General features: G+C 40.1%; 1 protein-coding gene across 1 annotated transcript in view; it reads right to left on the bottom strand.

Moving 5' to 3' along the window:
* The window catches only part of SLC38A6 (solute carrier family 38 member 6), a 65,779-nt gene that overhangs the window by 7,452 nt on the left and 36,017 nt on the right, over positions 1-22,310 (bottom strand). The window contains exons 6-11 of the mRNA XM_075843705.1: positions 15,715-15,793; positions 13,119-13,201; positions 12,610-12,668; positions 5,588-5,653; positions 4,051-4,101; positions 763-842 (exon numbers count right to left, since the gene is read on the bottom strand). Of these exons, the coding sequence (XP_075699820.1) occupies positions 763-842; positions 4,051-4,101; positions 5,588-5,653; positions 12,610-12,668; positions 13,119-13,201; positions 15,715-15,793 (418 nt within the window). The remainder of the gene's footprint in view (positions 1-762; positions 843-4,050; positions 4,102-5,587; positions 5,654-12,609; positions 12,669-13,118; positions 13,202-15,714; positions 15,794-22,310) is intronic.

Raw genomic sequence — 22,310 nt, 5'->3', positions numbered from 1 at the left:
AACAGGGTGTGTCCATACAGTCAGATACTGTCATCACTGATTGGAGTGTGTGGGGACACATCCGCTTGGTGAGGTAACAAGAACACACAGTTGTCCATTTATTCATACATTTCCAGGAGGAATAACAGAGGAACACCACAAGATGCTTCAGAACGTTGATTTTCTGAGGAATACAAGTATTTACTAAAACAGACATGTCAGAAAAGCTAAAGTGCCCTCCTTAAAAGGATTTTCTAAGCTTTTTTTTAAAAAAAATCATAAGGTAGTATATAGGTTACCATAGTAAAAAATGGTTTACTTCACTTCCAAGTCTTCCACGGCGCTCCTATGCCAACGATTGTGTGTCCTTGATGGTTTTTGTTTACAACAATGCAGTGATGAAATGTTGTTCCGCCACGTGGTTGCCAATAAATGTCTGCATGTCAACCTTACCAATGTCACTGCCACATTGTAAACCAAGACCATTGGGGGATTTATCAGGCGAGTACACCATAATTTTTATGTTTTTATTTGACTACATATACAGCTTATTTGAAACGTTGAGTGTTTTAGCAATTTACATAGTTATAAGACTAAAAATGACCCTTTTATATTTTAGAATTATAAACTGTAAACATGGAAAAATCTAGAAGATCCAATCATTTCTCTCAGAAAGATCACAAAACGATTCATGAGAAGGAAGAATAATGATAGACCAAATGGTAATTTATGGAGTGATATCAAGGAGTCTAGTCTGAGTAATCTAGTAGATCACGGACTCACCTCTTCAGCTCACAGTAAATGGGCAAAACAGATGTATGGCACAGAAATGAGAAAGCCATGGTGGGTAGTGCAAATGAGCTCTAAAAAGGCAAGAATAAAAACGTGTTTCCAACAAAAAGAAAAATGGTTTGTATCATATGAATAAAAAAAATATGTAGGATTAGACAGTCTTCAGGATTAGAAAAACATGGCTGCTTTCTTCCAAAAACAGTGCCACCCCTGTCCACAGGTTGTATGTGGTATTATAGCACAATGCCATTCAATTGAACACCCCCCTTTAGGGTCTCCAGCCAAAACCGATTGAATAATGAGACTTATACAATAGTTATCGGCATACTTTTTTTATATAGCTTCAACTGAACTCATATACTGGACCCATCTCCTCCAAATGTCTGGCGGACTTGACATCTCCTTGTAGGCAGTGCTTACAGTACTTTGGTGACCTGCTGCCAGAGGATCAAGAGTTTGCAGTGAATAGAGTAAAGGCCCACCGGCCGATTTTGACTGGTGCAGCGAGCGCCGATCAACGAAACAGCTTGATGATTGGCGCTCGTCTGCTCCTGCCACAAGGAGATATGTATGGGGACCAGTGCTCGTTACTCTGATCGCTTGTCCCCATATATTATCATCATGTCGGTCGCACGTCTCCCAGGGAAATGTGATGCCGACTACGATAATATTTTACTTTAAAACGATACGATCAGCAGATGAAACAGCGTTTGATCGTTCATCTGCTGATCGCAGTCCTGTTTACACAGGCAACGAGTTTTCTATGAACGCTTGTCTGCCCGATAATTGCCCAGTGTAAAACCCCCTTACCTAAGGAGGCGATTGTATAAACCCCGTTTCCTATCCTTTGACTTGAGGGCCTCTTTAAAAAAAATAAAAAATTTCTTAAGAACTTCAGTGACTAAGACTTGTATTGGTCAAATTAAAATGGAATATTTCTGAGGGTAAGAACAAAAATTCTGGATGTGTGTTACTACAGCTTGTTTTTAGAAATTCAAGTCTCAAAATGTACTGAAAGAAGACTTGTAGAGGTACAACACTTGAAGACCAAGCCACCGTAGTGTTGTATTTGTAGCTGCCAGAACAGCAAATGTCACAGATATGAGGTCTGTTTCGCTTGTTCGTTATGACTGCGGCTCTACAAAATGTTGGGACAATATATTTTAAGTCTTAACAGTTACTTATGAATATAAGGTAAACTCCTAAGCTGCAACACTTTGCTTCAGTATAAAATGGGAAAATAACATAAAATACCAATACAAAAGTAAAAAAACAAACAATTTCACACTTGGCCTATCTTAATGTGGCACAATCTCTGCAGTTACCACGCACAGGTAGCTATATCCCAGATAATAACCAAGGACAGACACTTAACTTTGTTGTGTTTGTAACCCAATACTGCTATAAAAGCCAATGGTTAAATCAAGCTTGACAAGAACAAGCATCCTTGGATTACATTTTTAAATGTCCCCAACATTTTAAATCCCACCATCGGTCATCCCTGATGTAACCCAACTCTCCCTTGGGGCCTATTATCCCCCTGAATGGTGCCAGCTTTTGAAGTTCAGAAGATCAGAGGGTCTCTGATCCTTGTGACTCCATATCAGTCCATCATTATTGTTATGCCAAGGACCTCTTAAAATGATCTATTATAGGGAAATACAGGGATTAAGATTCTACATTCACCAGAGCGCCCACTAGATCACAGTCATATATGAGTAAGTTAGTGAAGTACTGTAGAAATAAAACCAATGAGTTTAAACCAATGAGCCCATTATTTTGTGAGCTATTAAGTACTTAAACTATAAGAAATACATTTTTGGAGTCATAAGAATTCTCCTATCAGTTGATCATCGAATAACAATAAGATATGGCATCAATGTCCGATTGGTGGGGATCCGATTACTGAGACTTCTGACAATCGCTAGAATGAAGACTGTGTCTGTGTGGCCAAAAGCAGATTGTTCTAGCATTTTGGTGGGGGTCCAACCACTGCAACCAGTGATGTACACAGTAGTCTGGCTGTTCCTGGTACTGCAGCTCAGCCCCACTCACTTGAATAGACTGAGTTGCAGTACCAGGCACAGCTACACTTGTATGCATGGTGCTGTGCCTGGATAAACAATGAATGGGACCCTTTGTTCTGATGAACAGTGGGGGTGCCAGGGGTTGCAGACCCCTTTAAAGTAACCTAACACATTATCTATTGCTTACTATGCCAATAATTCTATTCTATCTGTTGGTGTAACCAGTGTTCTCTTGGTTATAAAATATTCACTAACAATAATTATAATGGTGACGTTATCGAACAACATTTAATATTTAAAATATTGGTTAGAATAGGAAAATTTCACTAAAAAAACTGAAAAATAAAAGGAGTTGTCTGGACATTTTTTTATTGATGGCCTATCTTTAGAATAGTTAATCAATATCAGATCGGTGAGGGTCCGCCTCCCGGCACTCCCCCCGATCTGCTGACTCAAGGGGCCGCGGTCACTTGAATGGAACTGAATGCCGTGGCCCCAATCAGCTGATCGGTGGGGTTGCCGGGAGTCAGACCCTCAGCGATCTAACATTGATGATCTATCCTAGTAGGCCATCAATAAAAAATGTCCGGACAACCCCTTTTAAGCTTTAGGTGGTAATTGTAGCTGTCTTTTACTCCTCAAATTTTAACTTGAAGGGGATGTTTGAGATTAAAAAAAAAAAAGTTGCCATCTCTACCAAAAGAACGGCATTCTGTAATATAGTTCTAACATTTGTAAATGGAATCTGTTGCCAGTTTTGACTCCTGCCTCCAAACTGCTATAGTATCTTAAGGTATTTACCATTGCTCATGATATGTAAAACTCTTTAAAAGAGAACCGGTCTGCAGTATTTACACCGCCAAACTGCTAACACCAATAAATAAGAGTCGGGGAAACAAGTTTAAATCTACCTATGCTGTCAGTGACACTGCTAGGATTTTAGAAAAAAATAAAAAAAATTAATCACTCACGCTTTATGGGAAGACAAGTGTCCGGGGGGCGTTGCATACAGTGCATGACTAATTAAAACTGGACTCTCTTTGAAATGCTACAAGCATAATCGGCAGCATAGGTGTGTTTAAAATGATTTCCCCGTCACTTATTTACTGGTGTTAGCAGTTTGGTGGTGTCAAAACTGATGAGATTCCCTTTAAAATACTATTGCATATCATGAGAAATGGCAAATACTTAAAGATACAATTTTCTTAAGCACATATATCTCATACGCGCAAATATTATATATATTTCTCACCTCTTTGGAAAATTCAAAAAGTTTTGGTTCACATTCGGAACGGTTTGAAATCTATAGAAAAAGATAAAAAAACATTACAATGTATAGACGTGTATATATATATATATATATATATATATATATATATATATATATATGCAGGTTAGCACCTCCAAAAAGATGAATAGGGACTAGAACAAGCATCATAGGAGCACCACTAAAGGGAGGCCATCAGTGAGAGTGATGTGAATTGGTTAATCAGACCAATTCTCTACACTTTGAGTACTCTACACTACGATTGACCGTCTTATTTATGTGGCGTATGTGACAGCCTGCAGGTAGTTGTGCAAGCCTAGTAGAGTCTCATTTATCGAAGAGTCACGTACATAAGGCCTAGCACATTTTGCACAGCTCTTTTTAATTATTTATTTGTGGATGAAGAAATTTGACTGAGAGCTATATACTGTATACCTCCTCCTTTTGGATTTATTTTATATTTTACCAAGAAAAATATTGATAATCAAAAAATATCTCTATGGTCAGTATGTGTGCATACTTTCCTGATAAGATATCATTCTGAGATCACTTTTGTCTGATGGACTTCACCAGTGTTTGACTGTACAGGTTGGGACAGAATATCTGCATTCCAGGGGCTTCTCAAATGTTCCAGTTAGTTTAGAGCAGCGCAGGACCACACAGGAGATAAGTGTATTATAGGGGCATTACACCAGGCCATTTGTATGGACATTGCTGTAGTTGTAACTACTTTATAGTCACTGCTATGTGGAGGCATAGTTTTATAGAGAATTCTGTGTGGTGGGCACAATGGTATGGACTTTTCTATGTTGAGGTTATCACTGTGCTGTACTACTGTATGGACATTGCAATGTGGTATATCTGCAGGGTGGCACCATTGTGTGGGTAGGATGTGTTACTAGTGTGGGAACAATCTGCAGTTGGAAACAATTAAAGGGGTCAATGGAATTTCTAGGTGTAGGGACAGTTCGAGAATGCCATATTGCATTTCAATCAGGGTTGGTTTTGGAGGGGTCGGGCTTACATCTGAAATATTTGCTGTGGCACGTTCTTCTATGACTAAGGGCTTATGCACACGACTGTTTTCTTTAGTCTATCCGTTTTTTTGCGGATAGCATACTAAACCATTCATTTCTATGGGGCCACGCACGAATTCGTATTGTTTGCGAATTCGTGTCCCTGTTCCGGAAAATGATAGAACAGGCCCTATTCTTGTCCGTGTTTGCGGTACGTCTCACCCGTTCTAGTATATTGGTCAGCAAGAAAAACAGTACACGGAAGCCACTAGTATCCCTGTGTTGCGGTTCGCAAAATGTAAACCATCGTGTGAATAATGCCTAAGGCTACTAAACATAGTCATTATTGTGACTTCTAAAAAGCAATCCGCTGGCTACCCGTTATATGTGTGAAAGTTGGTAGATGGAGCTGTCAATGTTTGTGATTGGATCCAATTAACTAGAGTTTTGTCACTTTCAATTCCATTTTCATTTCAAAATCTACCACTCTATATGTACAATTTTACCTCAATGTATGCCAAAGTATGATTCATAGGAAGAGGGCAAGGAATGTACCATTTTTTAATCACGATCTGAAAACCAAATGGATAAATATTAGGATAGATTTGGGAACTGTGGTTAGAAAAAACAACCCTATGATACATTTTTCAATTCATCAGTTCAGTCAATCAGAAATTGATCCACGGCCAATTTCGGATGTAGAAAACTAGAGAAAACTTATGTAAACATGGGAAGAACTTGCAAATTCCATGCAGATGTTGATCAGGTCAGACATGATTTGGCACCAGTGTAACAAAGTGGCAGTGCTAAACAGCAAGTGTTGGCCAATATGAGATCCTTCTCGCAGTGACTCAGGACAAGCAGAGGTCTCCTGAACCTTCAGTGACATCTGATAATTCATGTCGACTCATGGGAAAATGACTGTTTAATATAGAAGCCGAGATTTCCCGTGTGGATAAGACACATACTATTCCACCTGCATAGTCATGTACCACTATGCTACGGGTCTGTCTGGAAAGTTGTGCATTGTTATTTTGTATATGTCACTAGATCACCTGGAAATGATCCACCTGCCTCTACAGTCCATTTGGAAAGATACCATATCGGTGTCTCAGGGCTGCTGTTCCCTGAAGACAAGCAGTAGAGTCCTCAGGGGACAACAACTCATGTTTTTGCTAATTTACAGGCTGACATTAAAATAAACAAACAGATACTATGTTTAACTAATTAAAAACATCTCTAGTCTGTGTCTCCGTTCACACATGCATCGTGGCTTCCGTGCAGAACTGTGCCAAATAGGTTCTGTCATGGTTTCTCTCTCTTTGACTGCAGGAATAGTGCTGCATGCTGCGCTATTATTACCGTCAAATCTGATGGTATTTCCAACAGAGGCTAAAACGCAAATGTGAACATAGCCTTATACAAAGGCAATCCCTCATTTGGCGTATTCCCAAACATGCAAGTAAGATGCCAGAATGATGGAATTCGGCCTCTGATACCAGCTATCAGAATCCTTGATTTTCTGTATTACTGGACATCGGAAACCTGGACACCCAATATACATGAAAATCTGAATAACTGGTAACTCTCCTGTACTTCTATTCACATGGACACGAGTACTAAATTTAATGGCATTTAATTATTTTTAAATATAAATTTATTACCTGAATAGTAAAACTTTGGCTAAAACACGGACAGCGTTTACTTATGTACGTCCATAAAATAGTGTGATTAGATGTGGTGTGTATATATAAATCTGTAGGTAAACACAGTGTCCCTATACACAGGTATATGAATACATGCAGGGCCGGCTCCAGGTTTATGTGGGTCCTTGGGTGACACATACTTAGTGGGTCCTTTTACAGGGGAACTCACGGCGGCAGTAAAACAGCAGAAAACGCCGGTTTGTGCCCCCATATAGAAGTTAGGCCCCCAGTTTGTGCCTCCATATATACAGTGTCCTCTGTAGATAAAGCCCCCTGTAGACGGCGCCACACGCAGCCCCCTTGTAGACGGCGCCACAAACACCCCCATTGTAGATGGCACCACACCCCCCCTCTCTGTAGATGGCGCCATTGGGGCTCCCTCTAGGAGTGGAATCCCCAGCCAGAGAATTGCAGACGCACTGGTCGGGGATTCCAGTCCCGAAGGAGCCCCTGACGTCATTGTCCATATAAGAGCAGCGACGTCAGGGGCACCTCCTGCAGCGGAATCCCTGGCCAGAGCATTGCCGACACTCTGGCCCGGGATTCCGCTCATAAAGGTAGCCACTGACTACGTCACTGTCCATATATAGAGTGCTGGAGTGCTGGAATCCCCAGTGTGTTGCCAACGCTCTGACCGGGGGTTACGCTACCGGAGGAGCCCTTGGCGTCACTGTCCCTTTATGGACACTCTGGAAGGATTCTGATTTTAGACAGGGGCTCCCTGTAGGAGCCGAATCCCCAGCAATAGCATCGGCAACGCTCTGGCTGGGGATTCCACTTCTGGGGAGCCCCTGACGCCATTGTCCATATATGGACAGGGACGTCAGGTGTCCCCTCTATGGAGCTAAATCTCTGACCACAGCGTTAAATAGGCTCTGGCCGGGGATTCTGCTCCTGGAGGAGCCATGACGAAAACAAAGCACCCAGCGGCCGAGTGGGCCACCACCCTAGCACCTGCCCAGATTCGTCGGGTGCTGATGCCGGCCCTGATTATATGTTGTGCAATTGCCTAAAAGATTTACCCTTAACGGAAAAAAGACTGACACTATCTTTTAAAACCATTTTGTCTTTGTCTCCGAAACTGCACCAATTAACATTTATAATATATCTTTACAGGGCTTAGAGGTCTCTTTTTCCGATACCAAGCTCCAAATCCCCCGTATAGCCATATAGTTAATAGATTAAATTCTAGCAATCTGGAACCACCAATAGGGCGAGTTTAGTGCATACCAATTTTTAATAAAAGTTTATAGACCAACCACATATAGCTTTATACAATTCCCATTAAACACAGTGAGTTGTGGCTGCAGGTAACCAGAATTTAAAGTGTACCTAGTTTTTAGGTAACTTTTTAGAATAAGCGGTTATATGTGTGTACATGAAGAATAACACTATTTCTGGCCATTATAGGAGTTGTATTCTGTATTATTTAGCAGTTTTCCCCTCTGCAGGCTCTCTCTCTAATTCTCAGTTGTCTCTAAGCTATTGGGCAGAGCCTCACTGTGATCATGTTTTCTATACACTGAACACATAGAAGAGGAGAATCCTGCTCTCATAATATATATATATATATATATATATATATATATATATATATATATATTTATTTTGCAGCAGCATGGAGGACATTATATAGCAGTAATGAACAGTGTGGCTGAGAATCCAGGTTTGGGGTGAGACAGTAACACTGCCCAGAAGCTGCAGGATGTCTTTTTCACTCTGCTCCCTTCTCCCCTCTCCAAAGAGTTGTATGGACAGCGTATGTGTCTTCCTGCTTCCTCCTCCCCTCTCCATAGACTTCCATGGACTTATATTGGCAGGCAGTGAAGAGAGACCCCCTTACTTCCTGCAGTCCATCTCCTCTGCTCTGTAACTAGGGACAGATATTGCTTGACAACAGATTACAAGAAGGGAGACTCCTAGTGGCGGTATCTTATCCATGCAAATTTTGTTTGAAAACAACTCAATTTTAACAGTAGTAACTTACAAAGTTGATATATATCAGGTATACTATTGGATAAGGAGACGTTGATTGAAAAGTTAGAGTCCACTTAAGAAATGTAACGGTTTGGCTGTGTAAAAGGAATCACGGGATATGGAGCTCTGTAAAGAAGCAAAACCGCACCGATCCTATACAAATATATTATGAAATGAATCCGCATAGAATTTTTAAAAATGGTGATCAGAGGTGGATACTCACTTAAAGCTTTGTGAAATAAAACAAATTTGATAACAAGCCAACCGCAGACAGACACGTGTACAAATCTTAGGAGCCTTTGGGAAAATAGTAATGAAATGCACATCATCACATAGCACTGCAAACCACAAAAATACACAGAGGATACAATTATTCCAATTTCAAATTAGACGGCAATATTGAGAGCCAGTAAAGAGTTGTATCCATAGAGTTCCTTATAGCAGAGGAAGGAGGAACAGGCAAGATGAATGCTGCAACCATTATTGCAAATCATGGTGGTCCAGCAGATTTCTCTGGGGTCACGGATATACTAGATTTTTGGCATGTCCATAATAATTTTTTTGTGATCTACACAAGGGTACACTGATTGATTGATTGCTTGGTAAATACTGAAATACTAAAAATTGGGCTTTTGCCATGTTCCCTGAGGTGTGGGCTGAACAATGCGAGCAAAAATACATCCTGGCAATGATAACGTTGTTCCTTCAAGAACTTGAAAAATCTTCATCCACATACACACTGTACCTATGTAAACAATTCTCTTCTACTAGCGCAAACACAAGACCTTTACTTCTACTTCTGCTTAATAATATTACAAAAGTATAAAGAAAAGCCAAATGTAGAGGTGGAGCTTTGTGGTATTAAAAAAAAAAAAATTTAGAAATCCAAAATTTGCAGAAGGTAATAGCCAACTATTTTTTTTTTTTCATTCCGCTTAGTTTTCAGCTTTTAAATTGTGATGACACTGTGATTGAGTATATTCTTCCCAGGAGGTGTTGGAGATCTATCAAATATGTTTAGATGTCTCTGGCTGGATCTGGTGTTTTCTCTGGTAGCTCATGCCATAGAGCCGTGGGCTCCCAATTGAAACGGGGCCTTCAAATAATAAGCCTGATCGCCACAACAGACTGCAAAACACCATGTCTGAACCCCACCTACGCTCCAAGGCTTCAACCAGACACAAAATGACACGTGAACGTTCCAATAATATCTGCACCGAGGCTTCACATGTCGTTGAGTCAGTCATCTAGTCTGACTGGGAAGCAGACATGGCATGCTGCGTCCTACTGTGATCAATTCTATTCTGGGGAACCACACAGCAGGAAAGGTGGCACAATTTTTTTTAGATGTGTAAGTGAACTTTTGTTGGTCCGACATGACTTCTTATACTATATTGAAAAAAAAGTCTATGGCATAAGAAACTCTTGCTCCCCTCATTATACACTTTTTTTTTCAACTATATTTAAGAGCTGAAAGGATAATGCCAAATACTGCAATTGAGTTCCTTATCTGTGCACAGTGCTCACTGTAGTTTCAGAATGGTTTCTACATAGTGGCAACGTGTGCCCAGCATATGTGTGTCAGACGCAAAACACTACATTGATTCTTATCTTCCATTGACCACCTCCTGTTCTTTACATTACATTACTTTAATCTCCGAACAAGGAGCACTAATCCACGCAGCCCGCAACGCAGAAATCCTCTAAAAAAAAAATGGTGCCCATTATTTCTTCCAGACCTTTATTTCAGAACAGTAATTTGGCCACCAGGAATACATTCTTTAAGGTGTATAAACGAGTCAGTCATTCTTCTCACTTTGATGATCGTCATTGCCACATTTATGACTCGTTTTCTCCACGTTTTTTTGCCTTACAATCTTTGTAAATACCATTGCGAATTTTGCCTGCTTACAAAAACCGCAAGACTGCAACAAAAATAATCCATATAAATACACCCTAATGCCTTTTTCACACAGTGAAGATTTTTAAGCCAAAACCAGGAACGGGACCTAAACAGAAGAATGACTTAAAAAAATAAGTGGACAAGGCCTTAGGTTAATAACAACTCTATCGGATTTTAATATATTTTTTAAGAGATTGTAATGTAGTCAACGGAGTCGTCCAGAACTCCCAAGCCTAGTGAGATTCTTGAAGGGGTTTTCCCATAATCATTATTTATCACCTATCTGCAGGATAGCTGAAAAATATCTGATCGGTGGGGTTCTGACCGCTGGGACCCCCACCGATAACGAGAGCAGGATTACCTTGCCGTTCCTGGGAGCCTAATAGGAATGGAGCGGTGGTGCGCATTGTCGACCACCACTCCATTTATGCAGCCCCTAAAAAAAGAATGGAGTGGTGGCCGAGCATGCACACTACCGCTCCATTCCTATGGGGCTTCGAGGAACAGCAAGGTAAACCCATTCTCGTGCTCGGTGGGGGTCCCAGCGGTTAGAACCCCACCGATCAGATATTTTTCACCTATCCTATGAATAGGTGATAAATAAGGATTGTGAAAACCCCTTTAAATAGGTACTACACTTTCAAACTGTTGATATGTCATAGAGACCTATCCAAAGTTTGGACCGGTGGGGGTCCGGGTGCTGGGACCCCAACCGCAGCCGAAACGTAGGTGCAGAAGCGCTCAGCTGAGTCTTTTGTTCCTTCGGCTGTGATCAGTGCTAGTCATCAGGATGTAGACGGCTTACATAGAACGTCTGTGCAAGCCGTCTACAGTGGAAGGAGCAAAACGCTCAGCTGAGCGCTTCTGCGCCTACGTTTCAGCAACGGTGGGGGTCTAAGCACCTGGACCCCCACCGGTCAAAACTTGATATGTCTTGGACAGATCAAAAGTTTAATGAAAGTGTAGTTACTCTTTAAGGCTCCAGCCACTTGCACTGCCCTGCTCTCTTACTTTCAAAGCAGTTAAAGTAGTTGTCCACTATTCCCACATCAGTATCTTCTGAAATGGCAAACAGAGGTCAGAAATGTATATAGCTGGTGGTCTCCAAACTGGGCAATGGGAAGATTGGAAGCATTGATTTTAATATAGGGGTGCTTACATATGCTTGGACAGCTATCCATTAAAAAACAGAGACTAGGACTCGCTTGTTAAAAACTTTTGTCGTGATTTCTGCTCCTGGGTGTTCACTGATGTAACCATCTAACCTATCTGACCAACGTGTCAGAAGATGCTATAGATGACTGACAGTTATCACCCCCTGGTCCACTTGGTGGAGCTGCACACATCTCATTAGGGGTCAATGCCGCTGATCTGCTGTGGTCTTCTGAATCCATAGACATTGGACCGTGAGCAGGACCCAAAGAAAATGATGTATTTTTATCAAATGAAAAAAAACGAATGTACATGGGACAACTAAGACCAAAGTACACACATAAATAGATTTTACTAAATCCAAATCTATTTATAGACCCAACACATTTAAAAGTAATGGGAAAACCCCACTGCATCGTCCACGGATACAATTTTATGGTATTTAACGCTGAACACATCAGAACATGGGTGCTACACAACTCGTTTTAAAAGGTGACACAGTTGGGTGCAGCCCAAGTTAGAACTTTCCAGTTCGTTTTATACAAGGTATGAAATAATATTTGTCCTCCATGGGTTTATATAAACATAAAGACTTCCTAAAACTGTATTATGAACATTTATTTGTGCATGGATTGAGGAGAGAAATACTAAGAGGTGTAGGTGATAAAAATACATTAGGAAAAAGGAAGGGATAAAAAACAAGTTCAGCACGGCCTCATTAAAGAAATGAAAAGGGAATAAGTCATTTCGGCCACTTAAGCCCCCCGAAAGAGTTATTTTAAGAACTTACCACAATGGCAAAGTAGACCATAAAGAAAAATGACAAACTACTTGTGTAGCCAAGAAAGCCTGTAAAATAACAGTAAAATAAAAAGCAATTTATATGGAACCTGATCTTAATGCAGAGCTAAGGTTTTACATTTCTGGTATGTTTTATTTTACAGTGCGTGGTATCTGGAGCTTAAAGCTCAAAATAACAGCCTTTCCCAGTGCCTGTCACAGATCATTCACGTCGTTTTGTAGGGCCGAATTAGGACGAGCTTTACCGCTAATGGAATGCCATAAGTAAAAGCTGCCCTTTAATGTTCTCCTGTAAAGATTTTATTTTTGTATAACAGACAACATACTACTGCAACCTAAGTAATGGCTTAACAAGCCAGGCCCCCTGGCTGAAACAAATTAAAATATCCCAAATAAAAAAAACAAAAAAACCTTTACCTTCTAGCAGGGCCCCTTTTCTTTGCCATCCCTTGCCAGCCCATTAAGAGAGGATTTTTTTTCCTCCTATTTGTTCCTTACCTATTTTGGGGAGCAGTGCCAATGGGAGTACAATGCACACTGCTGTAATTATTAACAGCAATCTACCATCCAGGTACCAGGCCCTGAAACACAGATTTATGTATTTTACTGCTGGATACGGTTTCAGATACGGTTAAATGAACACATCAAATATACGCTTTATAATAAGGAAGCCGAACAGACAATCTTGACAGCTGGAGGAGAACCAAAAGCCTTAGAAGATCAGCTGGGAGTTGTAGTTCTGCTGCTTTCCTGTGTGGTATAGTAGATAAGGTCATGTTTATACGTTGCAGTAATTTCCGCACAACATCCACATTAGAAATCACATGCAATAAAAAAAATGACCATTCACTTAAAGGGGAGGTATTTTTAGGGTGGAAATTCCCTGCACCCTTTACGCCTCGGTGATGGGCATTGTACCAGCCACCATTTATAGAATACGTAGTTGGAAAAAAAGTTGTAGAGGTGGCCTTTATAGCACATGAGATCTCTACGGTTAGTCCAGAGCCATAGGCATGTGTGCCGCCATATGGATATGTATTACAGAATTATTCTCCCTTAGAAGCAATTCTTCTAGGGCAAAATATAACTTGAAACTCATATGGAGCAATTAAAGATTATTGTCGTCGATCTATCGGTTCCAACTAATGGAAATCTGCCCCACTGGTCTGAACAGTTGTCCTTCATACATTAAACATTTTTTTGGGTCGTCAGTGGTAAACATAAATCATGGTACATGGTTTCCTTTACTATTGTCCAATAAATGCACATGTGCAGCAGTGCGAAGACACCATATTTCCCACGATGCAAAAGATTTTCTATGGGGAAAGTCTTTCATATAGTTGGGAAATATCTATTCATGTATGAAATTTTTCCAACAAGAGTTCCAATGACATAAAATAATGGATTGTCGTAATGCTTGTCAGATCTAGGGATGCACGATACATCGAAACTTCAATACTGTTTCGATACTCTGCATCCCCAAACGGTTCGATACCGTTATTTCATGTATTTCGATACTAAGCTGTGTGGCCGCACGGCTTAGTATGGTAACACATGAATGTATGAGAGCGGGGCTGCGGCTGTGTAATAGTCATTGCCCCGCTCCTGAGTCCTGATAACAAGTGCGCGGGGTCAGGATGATGCGATGCGGCCAGTGCTGGACTAATGATTGCCGGCAATGAAGACAGAACATGGCGGGCGCACTGCAAAACACCCCCATGTTCGGCCTTTAGTGCCTGGACCGCCGCTCAGTACAGCGCCGGCCGCATCTCCTCATGCTGACCGCGCACGCACTTCCTGTCAGGAGCGGGGCAATGGCTGTATTACACAGTCGCAGCCCCGCTGGCGGAGATCAGAGAAACCTCTCATCTCCGCCGTTATTCCCGTGAATGCTGTGATCACAGCTGACTGCAGCATTCAGGGGAAAATGAGAAGGGGGGGGGTGCCCCTTGGATCGAGTCACAGGGAATTCCTGTGATGCGATTGAGGGACATACCATATATGGGCAGACAGCCCAGGGTCCATTGAAGGACCCCAGTGCTGTCTGACCATATTTCCTGTTAGGGCATACTGAGGTATGTCCTAACAACTGCCTGTGTACTATCAGTACACAGGCTAAAGTACTGGCATATAGATATGTGCCAGTACATTACAGTTTAAAAAATAAAAGTAAAAACAAAGTATTGTTAAATTTAAAAAAAAATACACATACGCCTTTTTTACAATAAACATTAAAATAAGTCTCAATACATAAAATATACACATATTCGGTATTGGCGCGGCCTTAATAACCTGCACAACAACGTTTTTGCATAATTTATGATGTGTACGCTGTAAAGAAATAAAATAAAAACTGCTATCACTTATTGTGAGGCACGAGGTGTGATGAATTTAACCTCCACGTGCCTCACATTAATAGTAATTAACCCCATCATGTACCTCACATATTAACCCATTATGACTGAGAAACATGACAGGGTTAATTATTATTAATGTGAGGCACATGGAGGTTAAATTAATCATCACACCACGTGCCTCACATCGTAAAATGAAAGAACTTTTTTTTTTATTACTGTTGGCAAAGTATCGAATTGGTATCGAAATTGCAGTACTAAACGAAGTATCAGAATCGAAGTCCAAATTCTGGTATCGTGACATCCCTAGTCAGATCTAGGCATAATCTTTACATCTATGTCCAGTATAACTCTTTATCTTCATCTCCCTTTAGAGTGGTATCTCCATCATATACATTTATGACATATCCACAGGTTATGGCATAAATGTCTGATAGATGTGGGTTCCACCTCTGGCACCTGTACCTGTCTCCAGAATGTGGGTCCCCCGTCTCCCATCCTGCCTGGTGAGGAGAATAAATAAGTGGCTCTCCCGATTCTGATTTGTAGGAGTCATGGAAACAGCTGAGCAAATGTAGAAATGAATGGGGCTGCCACCTACCATGTCCGTGGGGTTGGGGGACCCGCGTTCTGGAAATAGTTGGCAGACATTTATGGCATATTCAGTGGATATGGCATAAATGTCTATGTTTGCAAATACAACTTAAATATTATTACCCTCACCTACTAGTAACACTCACCCACTGTGGTCACCGGCCAAGAAGCCAGCAATAGCGGCTGGTAACTCAGACTTGATGATGAACAGATAGGATGACATTGCTGCAATAAATACAAAATAATGAAATTAGGTATAGTCAGCATTTCACATACACGTATTTATAGAGATATCGGGGATCATTACTAAAGACTTATGTTGGTGTATAAGTGAAGCAAACCATGGTGCATATTTGTGTTTGGACATTATTATTCTTCCCTTTTATCAAGAATGGCAGAAACAGTAGAAAGGTGAATTGTCGTGCCGACGTTATATTTAGCGTTTTTTACGTTTTTGATAATTTTTTAACATTTATTTTTTAAATACAGCTTAGACTCAATCAAGTGAATTGGGCTGAGCTACAATACGTGACACAAGGGGGCTTTTAATGGACACTAACTTTTCAAACAACTTGTGCTAATCTAATAGTGCATAGGGCAGCTTTGTACTGTACTTACTGTTAGAATTTAGTTGTTTTATCCATGCAGATTCTGTGTGAAGTTACTGCTGCTAGGTGTCTCACTTCCTGTAATCTGCTGTCCATCCCCTGTTGTCAAGCAAAATCGTCCCTAAGGACTGCAGAATGTGGAGGTGTGTCTCTTCACTTTCTGCCCATATAATTCTAGAGAGAGGAGGGGGTGCAGAAGGAAGAAGCAGAGAGAATGACGCACACATTGCTGGAGAGAGAGAGAAAGAGAGAAAGAGAGAAAGAGAGAAAGAGAGAAAGAGAGAAAGAGAGAAAGAGAGAAAGAGAGAAAGAGAGAAAGAGAGAAAGAGAGAGAGAGAAAGAGAGAAAGAGAGAAAGAGAGAGAAAGAGAGAGAAAGAGAGAGAGAGAGAAAGAGAGAAAGAGAGAAAGAGAGAAAGAGAGAAAGAGAGAAAGAGAGAAAGAGAGAAAGAGAGAAAGAGAGAAAGAGAGAGAGAGAGAGACACGCTGCCCATAGAAGTCTGTGGAGAGAGGAGCAGAGTGAGAGAGCAGAGACACAAACAGACGTGCAGCAACTGCTGGTAAGCGGTATATGTCACCCCAGTGCTGGATTCTCAACTACACTGCTCATTACTGCTGCAGCTTCTATATATGTGAAAGATAGAGATAGGAGAGCAGGATTTACGTGTGGAGTGTATAAAAGACATTATAGCAGTTATGGTCTGCCCACTAACTCAGAGAACTGAGAATTAGAGAGAGAGCCTGCAGAGGAGAAAACTGCTAAACAAAGCAAAATACAAGTGATATAATGGCCAGAAATAGTGTTATTCCTCATGTACAAACATATACTTTTCAGAAAATTCTGAAATGTTCGGTACGCTTTAAAGGACACAGTGTTTTTTATTTTTTTTTTCAATCACAGCTTCCTGGGAACCATACCATTTTTAAATTTTCTGTCCACATATCTGCATGCAGGCTTTTTTTTTTTTGCAGGTCAAGTAAAATTTTCTAACGCCCCTATTTACATAAAATTTGAAGAATAACTTTCATCCTTTTTTTTTTTTTGGAGAATGGATAATAGACTGCAATTTTGTCAATGTTTTCTGGTACTTGTTTCAACGCCGTTCACCGTGCAGTATAAATGACGTGTCAACTGTATTCTACGGGTCGTTAGAATTACAGTGAGATTAATATCATTTGTTTTTATATGTTTATGCATTCTGAGAGCCATAACTTTTTTTAATTGATGTAGCGTCACACTAACAGGCAGGCTCTGTCACTAGTGGGGTGACAGAGGGAACCCCCTCCCTCGGTCTAATCACTTAGATGCGGCAGTCGCTATTAACCGTGGCATCTAAAGTGTTAAAAGACAAAAGATGGGAATATAAACCAGCTGACACCTGCTGCTGATGCCATCTCTGCACCGTACATTTACGACATTATATTGTGTGACGCACATCCTGCCTGCACCACCGTAAACATGATACGGTGCAGAAACGGTGAAATGATTGGACATTGCCTACCTTGTTAGTCACTTTTTAAAATTATTTTATACACTCAATTAACAAGAATTTCTTCCTAAAATTCTCCACATTTTCAGCATAAAAAAAGTACATCAGAAATGTCAATATTTTTAGCTATATCTGCAGGTTAAACATTACAGGAAATCTTCGACAACCGCTGTAATGGCGGCTATAATGTAGAAGATAGAAGTGAGATACGGCTCAATAGAAATTGTTACAACTTGACTAAATGAGACACAGATTTATGGTGATTTTTTCTCCATCCTCTCTGAGCAGCACAATAAGATCCATTATGTTTTACCCTAATGTAAGAGCATTTTAATTATGTTTTTATAAAAGCAATATAAATGCAAAAAGGGAAGGAGAAACCCGAGAATGTTATTTTATGTGAAATGTGACTTATTTAAATGTTAAGTGCCTGATACCTACTGGTAGGTCAAGTAAAAGCAGTTGCTGGGTCAATGGAAAAAATGAGATATTCCTGAATTATGGAGAATCTCTCACACTTGGAAATATCCACTGCCATATGTGGCCTCAGGAATACAGCTGCCGCCTACAGCTCGGCGCAGCACCTCCGCCAGTGTCCTCACCGCTCTTGTTCGGAGAGCAGAACAGCAGGTCAGCTAACTAAATAATATCGGGTTTCAGGAGATTATGAGCAGGATTAACCATGTCAGTGCCAGGGCAATCACACTTCCATTCGGACATAATACTAAACTTTTTTACATTTCTTAAACAAATAATTCTATATAATTTTTTATTATTATTATTATATCAAAGTATTTTTTGCCTTTTACCGAACTGGAAATATATCAAACAAAACGGGATAAAATCTGTGATCTATGAAGAAATCCCATGTATAAATGGCATTATATAACTTTACTATATATTTTATTTTTGGATTTGCAATACTTATAAGTAATTTGGGCCTATAGTAACGCTATGTGTCGCCGTAATGGATCCATGCACACACCTTATTTTGCTCTACCGATCATGAATACAACTTTAAAATAGTTTTTTTTTTTAATAAACATAGTTGGATAGTTTCTGACTTTTGGCTCACCACATGGAATAATCATTCCAATGCATTAAAAATTGTTAAAGCGACCCTTGATAGGCTTTTAGACAGGGGTTGTACTATTAGGGCAGATATAGTTGTAATATATTGAGTGGTCTATTCATATATTATATTGACTGTGATATATTTAAATAACTGCATGTAGTATTACATTTCACCTGTAGTGGCCACTGCATAATAAAATGATCAGCCAATTGCAACCCACCACGGAAAAATCAGCTGTTTGCCGGGGGGTCTGGGAGTTTCATATTAAAGGGGTTGATTGTTCTGAGACAACCCCTTGAAGGCCATTTATCAAAACTATTGTAATCATAACTGCTCAGCGTGAATCTGTTGATCATCAACTGTGCAACCGTAATAATTTTTATCAGCGGCAGGATCGGTACCGTAAATGCTGTTTTGTGTCGACATTTTTGTGAACAATGATTTTCAAAAATGTTCTTGTAATAATCCTTCTAAATTGTGTGGGTTATTTTGAATTTCCTCAAAGGCTATGTACACCTTTTGGAAAAATGTCTTGTGTTTTTAACTTCTTCAGGACGCAGCCAATTTTTTCAAATCTGTTGTTTTATGTGGTAATAACTTTGGAATGCTTTTACCTATCCAAGCGATTCTGAGATTTTCTCATGACATTGTACTTTGTTAGTGAAAAAATTTGGTCCATAAATTCAGTATTTGTGAAAAACACCAAAATTTAGAGAAAATTTGCAAAAAATTTGCATTTTTCTAAATTTAAATGTATCTGCTTGTAAAACAGATAGTAATACCACACAAAAAAGTTACTAGTTAACATTTACCATATGTCGACTTTATGCTGGCATCGTTTTTTGAACTTCCTTTTATTTTTCTAGGACGTGACAGCAGCAATTTCTCACATTTTCAAGAAAATTTAAAAAGCCTATGTTTAAGGACCACTTCATTTCTGAAGTGGCTTTGAGGGCCTTATATATTAGAAAGCCCCCATAAATTACTCCATTTAAAAACTGCACCCCTCAAAGTATTCAAAACAGCATTCAGAAAGTATCTCAACCCTTTAGGTGTTTTGCAGGAATAAAAGCAAAGTAGAGGTGAAATGTACAAATTACATTTTTTTGGGCTGAAATTCAATTGCAATCCATTTTTTTTTTTGTACCACAGAAAACTTTACTAGAGAAATGCAACTCACTATTTATTGGCCAGATTCTGTAGGTTGTTTTTTTTTTAAATACCCCACATGTGGCCCTAGTGTGGTAATGTACTGAAGCACAGGCCTCAGAAACAAAGGAGCACCTAGTGGATTTTGGGGCCTCTTTTTTTTTAGAATATATTTTAGGCACCATGTCAGGTTTGAAGAGGTCTTGTGGTGCCAAAGCAGTGGAACTCCTTAAAAGTGACCCCATTTTGGAAACTACACCCCTCAAGGAATTTATGTAGGTGTATAGTTAGCATTTTGACCCCACAGTTTTTTGCTAAATTTATTGGAGATAGGCCTCATGCACATGAACGTGCTTTTGCGGCCGCAATTCCCCCGAAAATCCAGGCCGTGCACATGAGGCCTAAGTCTGTGAAAATGAAAATCAACTTTTTTTCTGAAAAAACGTAGACATTTTAAATTTTTGCAAGGAATAAAGGAGAAAAAGCACCCCAACATCTGTAAACCATCTTGTCCTGATTACGGAAATACCCTATATGTGGTAATAAACTGCTGGTTGGACCCACATCAGGGCTCAGAAGGGATGGAGCACCATTTGACTTTGAGATAAAGTTTTGCCGGAATGGTTTGCGGAGGCCACGTCGCATTTGCAAACCCCCTGAGGGACCAAAAAAATGGAAAACCCCCAAAGTGACCCCATTTGAGAAACTACACCCCTCAAGAAATTAATCTAGGGGCATAGTGAGCATTTTTACCCCACAGGCGTTTTTGCTGAATTTATTGGAGTTAGGCCTGAAAAAAATGAAAATCTAAATTTTTTCCAATAAAATGTCATTTTAGCTCACATTTTTTCATTTTCACAATAAATAAAGGAGAAAAAGAACCTCAACATTTGTAAAGCAAAGTCTCCTGAGCACAGCAATACCCCATATGTAGTAATAAACTGCTGTTTGGACACACGGCAGGGCTTATAGCGCCATTTTGCCTTTTGAGCACAGATTTAAATGAAATGGCTTTTGGGCAACATGTCGCATTTGCAAAGTCTTTGAGGTGCCTGGACATACAACTTTTCCTCTTTTGCTTGAAAATAGGACAGGAGTCAGGAGTGAAAGGGCAACATGTGCATGTTTAGGTGTAATTTTGTGATTTGCACAGTATTGGCCCACAATTGCATAGGCTGCGAGGTAAAATTAAAAAACCCCCAAAAAAACCTGAGTAGTAACCCTATTTTGGAAAGTACACTCCTCAAAGTACTTATCAAGGGGTCTAGAGATCATGCTGACCCTGCATTTTTTAAATAATTTAGAATTTTAAAAAATATATAATTTTTAATGGACAAAATTGTTAAAAGGGGTATACTAGTAAATAATTAGAATTTAATTTAGTAATCAAGAGAGGTATGATAAATCTGAAAGCATTGTTTCATACAGAGACCGGGTTTAGAAGGGCATGTGTCACACTGATACGTTGTATCCTTCCTGATCCCTCTCTTAGAACAGACTCGACATCGCTTTCGGGGTTTACTTTTTTTTTGCAGTAGGAGGCACTTCACTAGGGAAATGCTTCCCCGGTACGATCCTGGTGGCCTCACTAGTAGCCCTACCTGCCACCGCTTCCTCCTGATCTGCAAAAATAAGACATTTTAAGACTTTTTCTTGGTAACCAAGAAAAGTTTCACGATTGCAGGCACTCTTAAAAAGTACAAAAGAATTGTACATGGTCATTTGAACCAGATGGATAGCTAGTGTACCATGATCGTTTTTGTCTCATGGCACTATATGGCTGCATCATTTGATTGGCGAGGTCAACTCCACCCATGTTCTTGTTCTAACCCTGTATGTATACAGGCTTGGAGGATGTGGTGCTCGCCCCACATATTTGGACAGGGCTGGTGTCATCGCCATGAATTGAGGTCAGCATCAGGACGTCTTTTTTGTCCCTAAATTTCATGAGCATGATCTGGTCGCTGCACAATGCTCTGCATTCCCCGGCTCTCAATTTAGCAGCTATAAACGGAGGCCTCGCTGATTGCGGCGAATTGTGCCACAGGCTACCGTGTTTTTGTCTTGGAGGCATTTAAAAAAAGTGACATACTGGTGTAGTAGTTATCAAGGTACAAGTTGTATCCTTGATTTAGAAGTGGATGTATGAGGTCCCACACAATTCCTCCATTTATTCCCAGAGAAGGGGGACAGTCTGAGGGATTTTGCAAATCTTTCCCCTCATATATTCTAAAATCGGTGGGAGTATCCGGAATCACTTTCACAGAGTTTATACATTTTTATTCCATAACTCTTCCTTTTATTAGGTAAATATTGGCGAAAGTGTAGCCTCCTTTTGAAGAGGACTAGGGACTCGTCGATGCATATATGTTTCTCTGGGTTACATGCCTCCAGGAATTTCATGTTCAGGAAAATGTATTAG

This window comes from Rhinoderma darwinii, chromosome 12 (genome assembly GCF_050947455.1).
Source record: "Rhinoderma darwinii isolate aRhiDar2 chromosome 12, aRhiDar2.hap1, whole genome shotgun sequence".
Classification (NCBI taxonomy): Eukaryota; Metazoa; Chordata; class Amphibia; order Anura; family Rhinodermatidae; genus Rhinoderma; species Rhinoderma darwinii.
The sequence above is the reverse complement of the archived record's forward strand: the minus strand, read 5'-3'. Positions and strand labels throughout refer to the sequence as shown.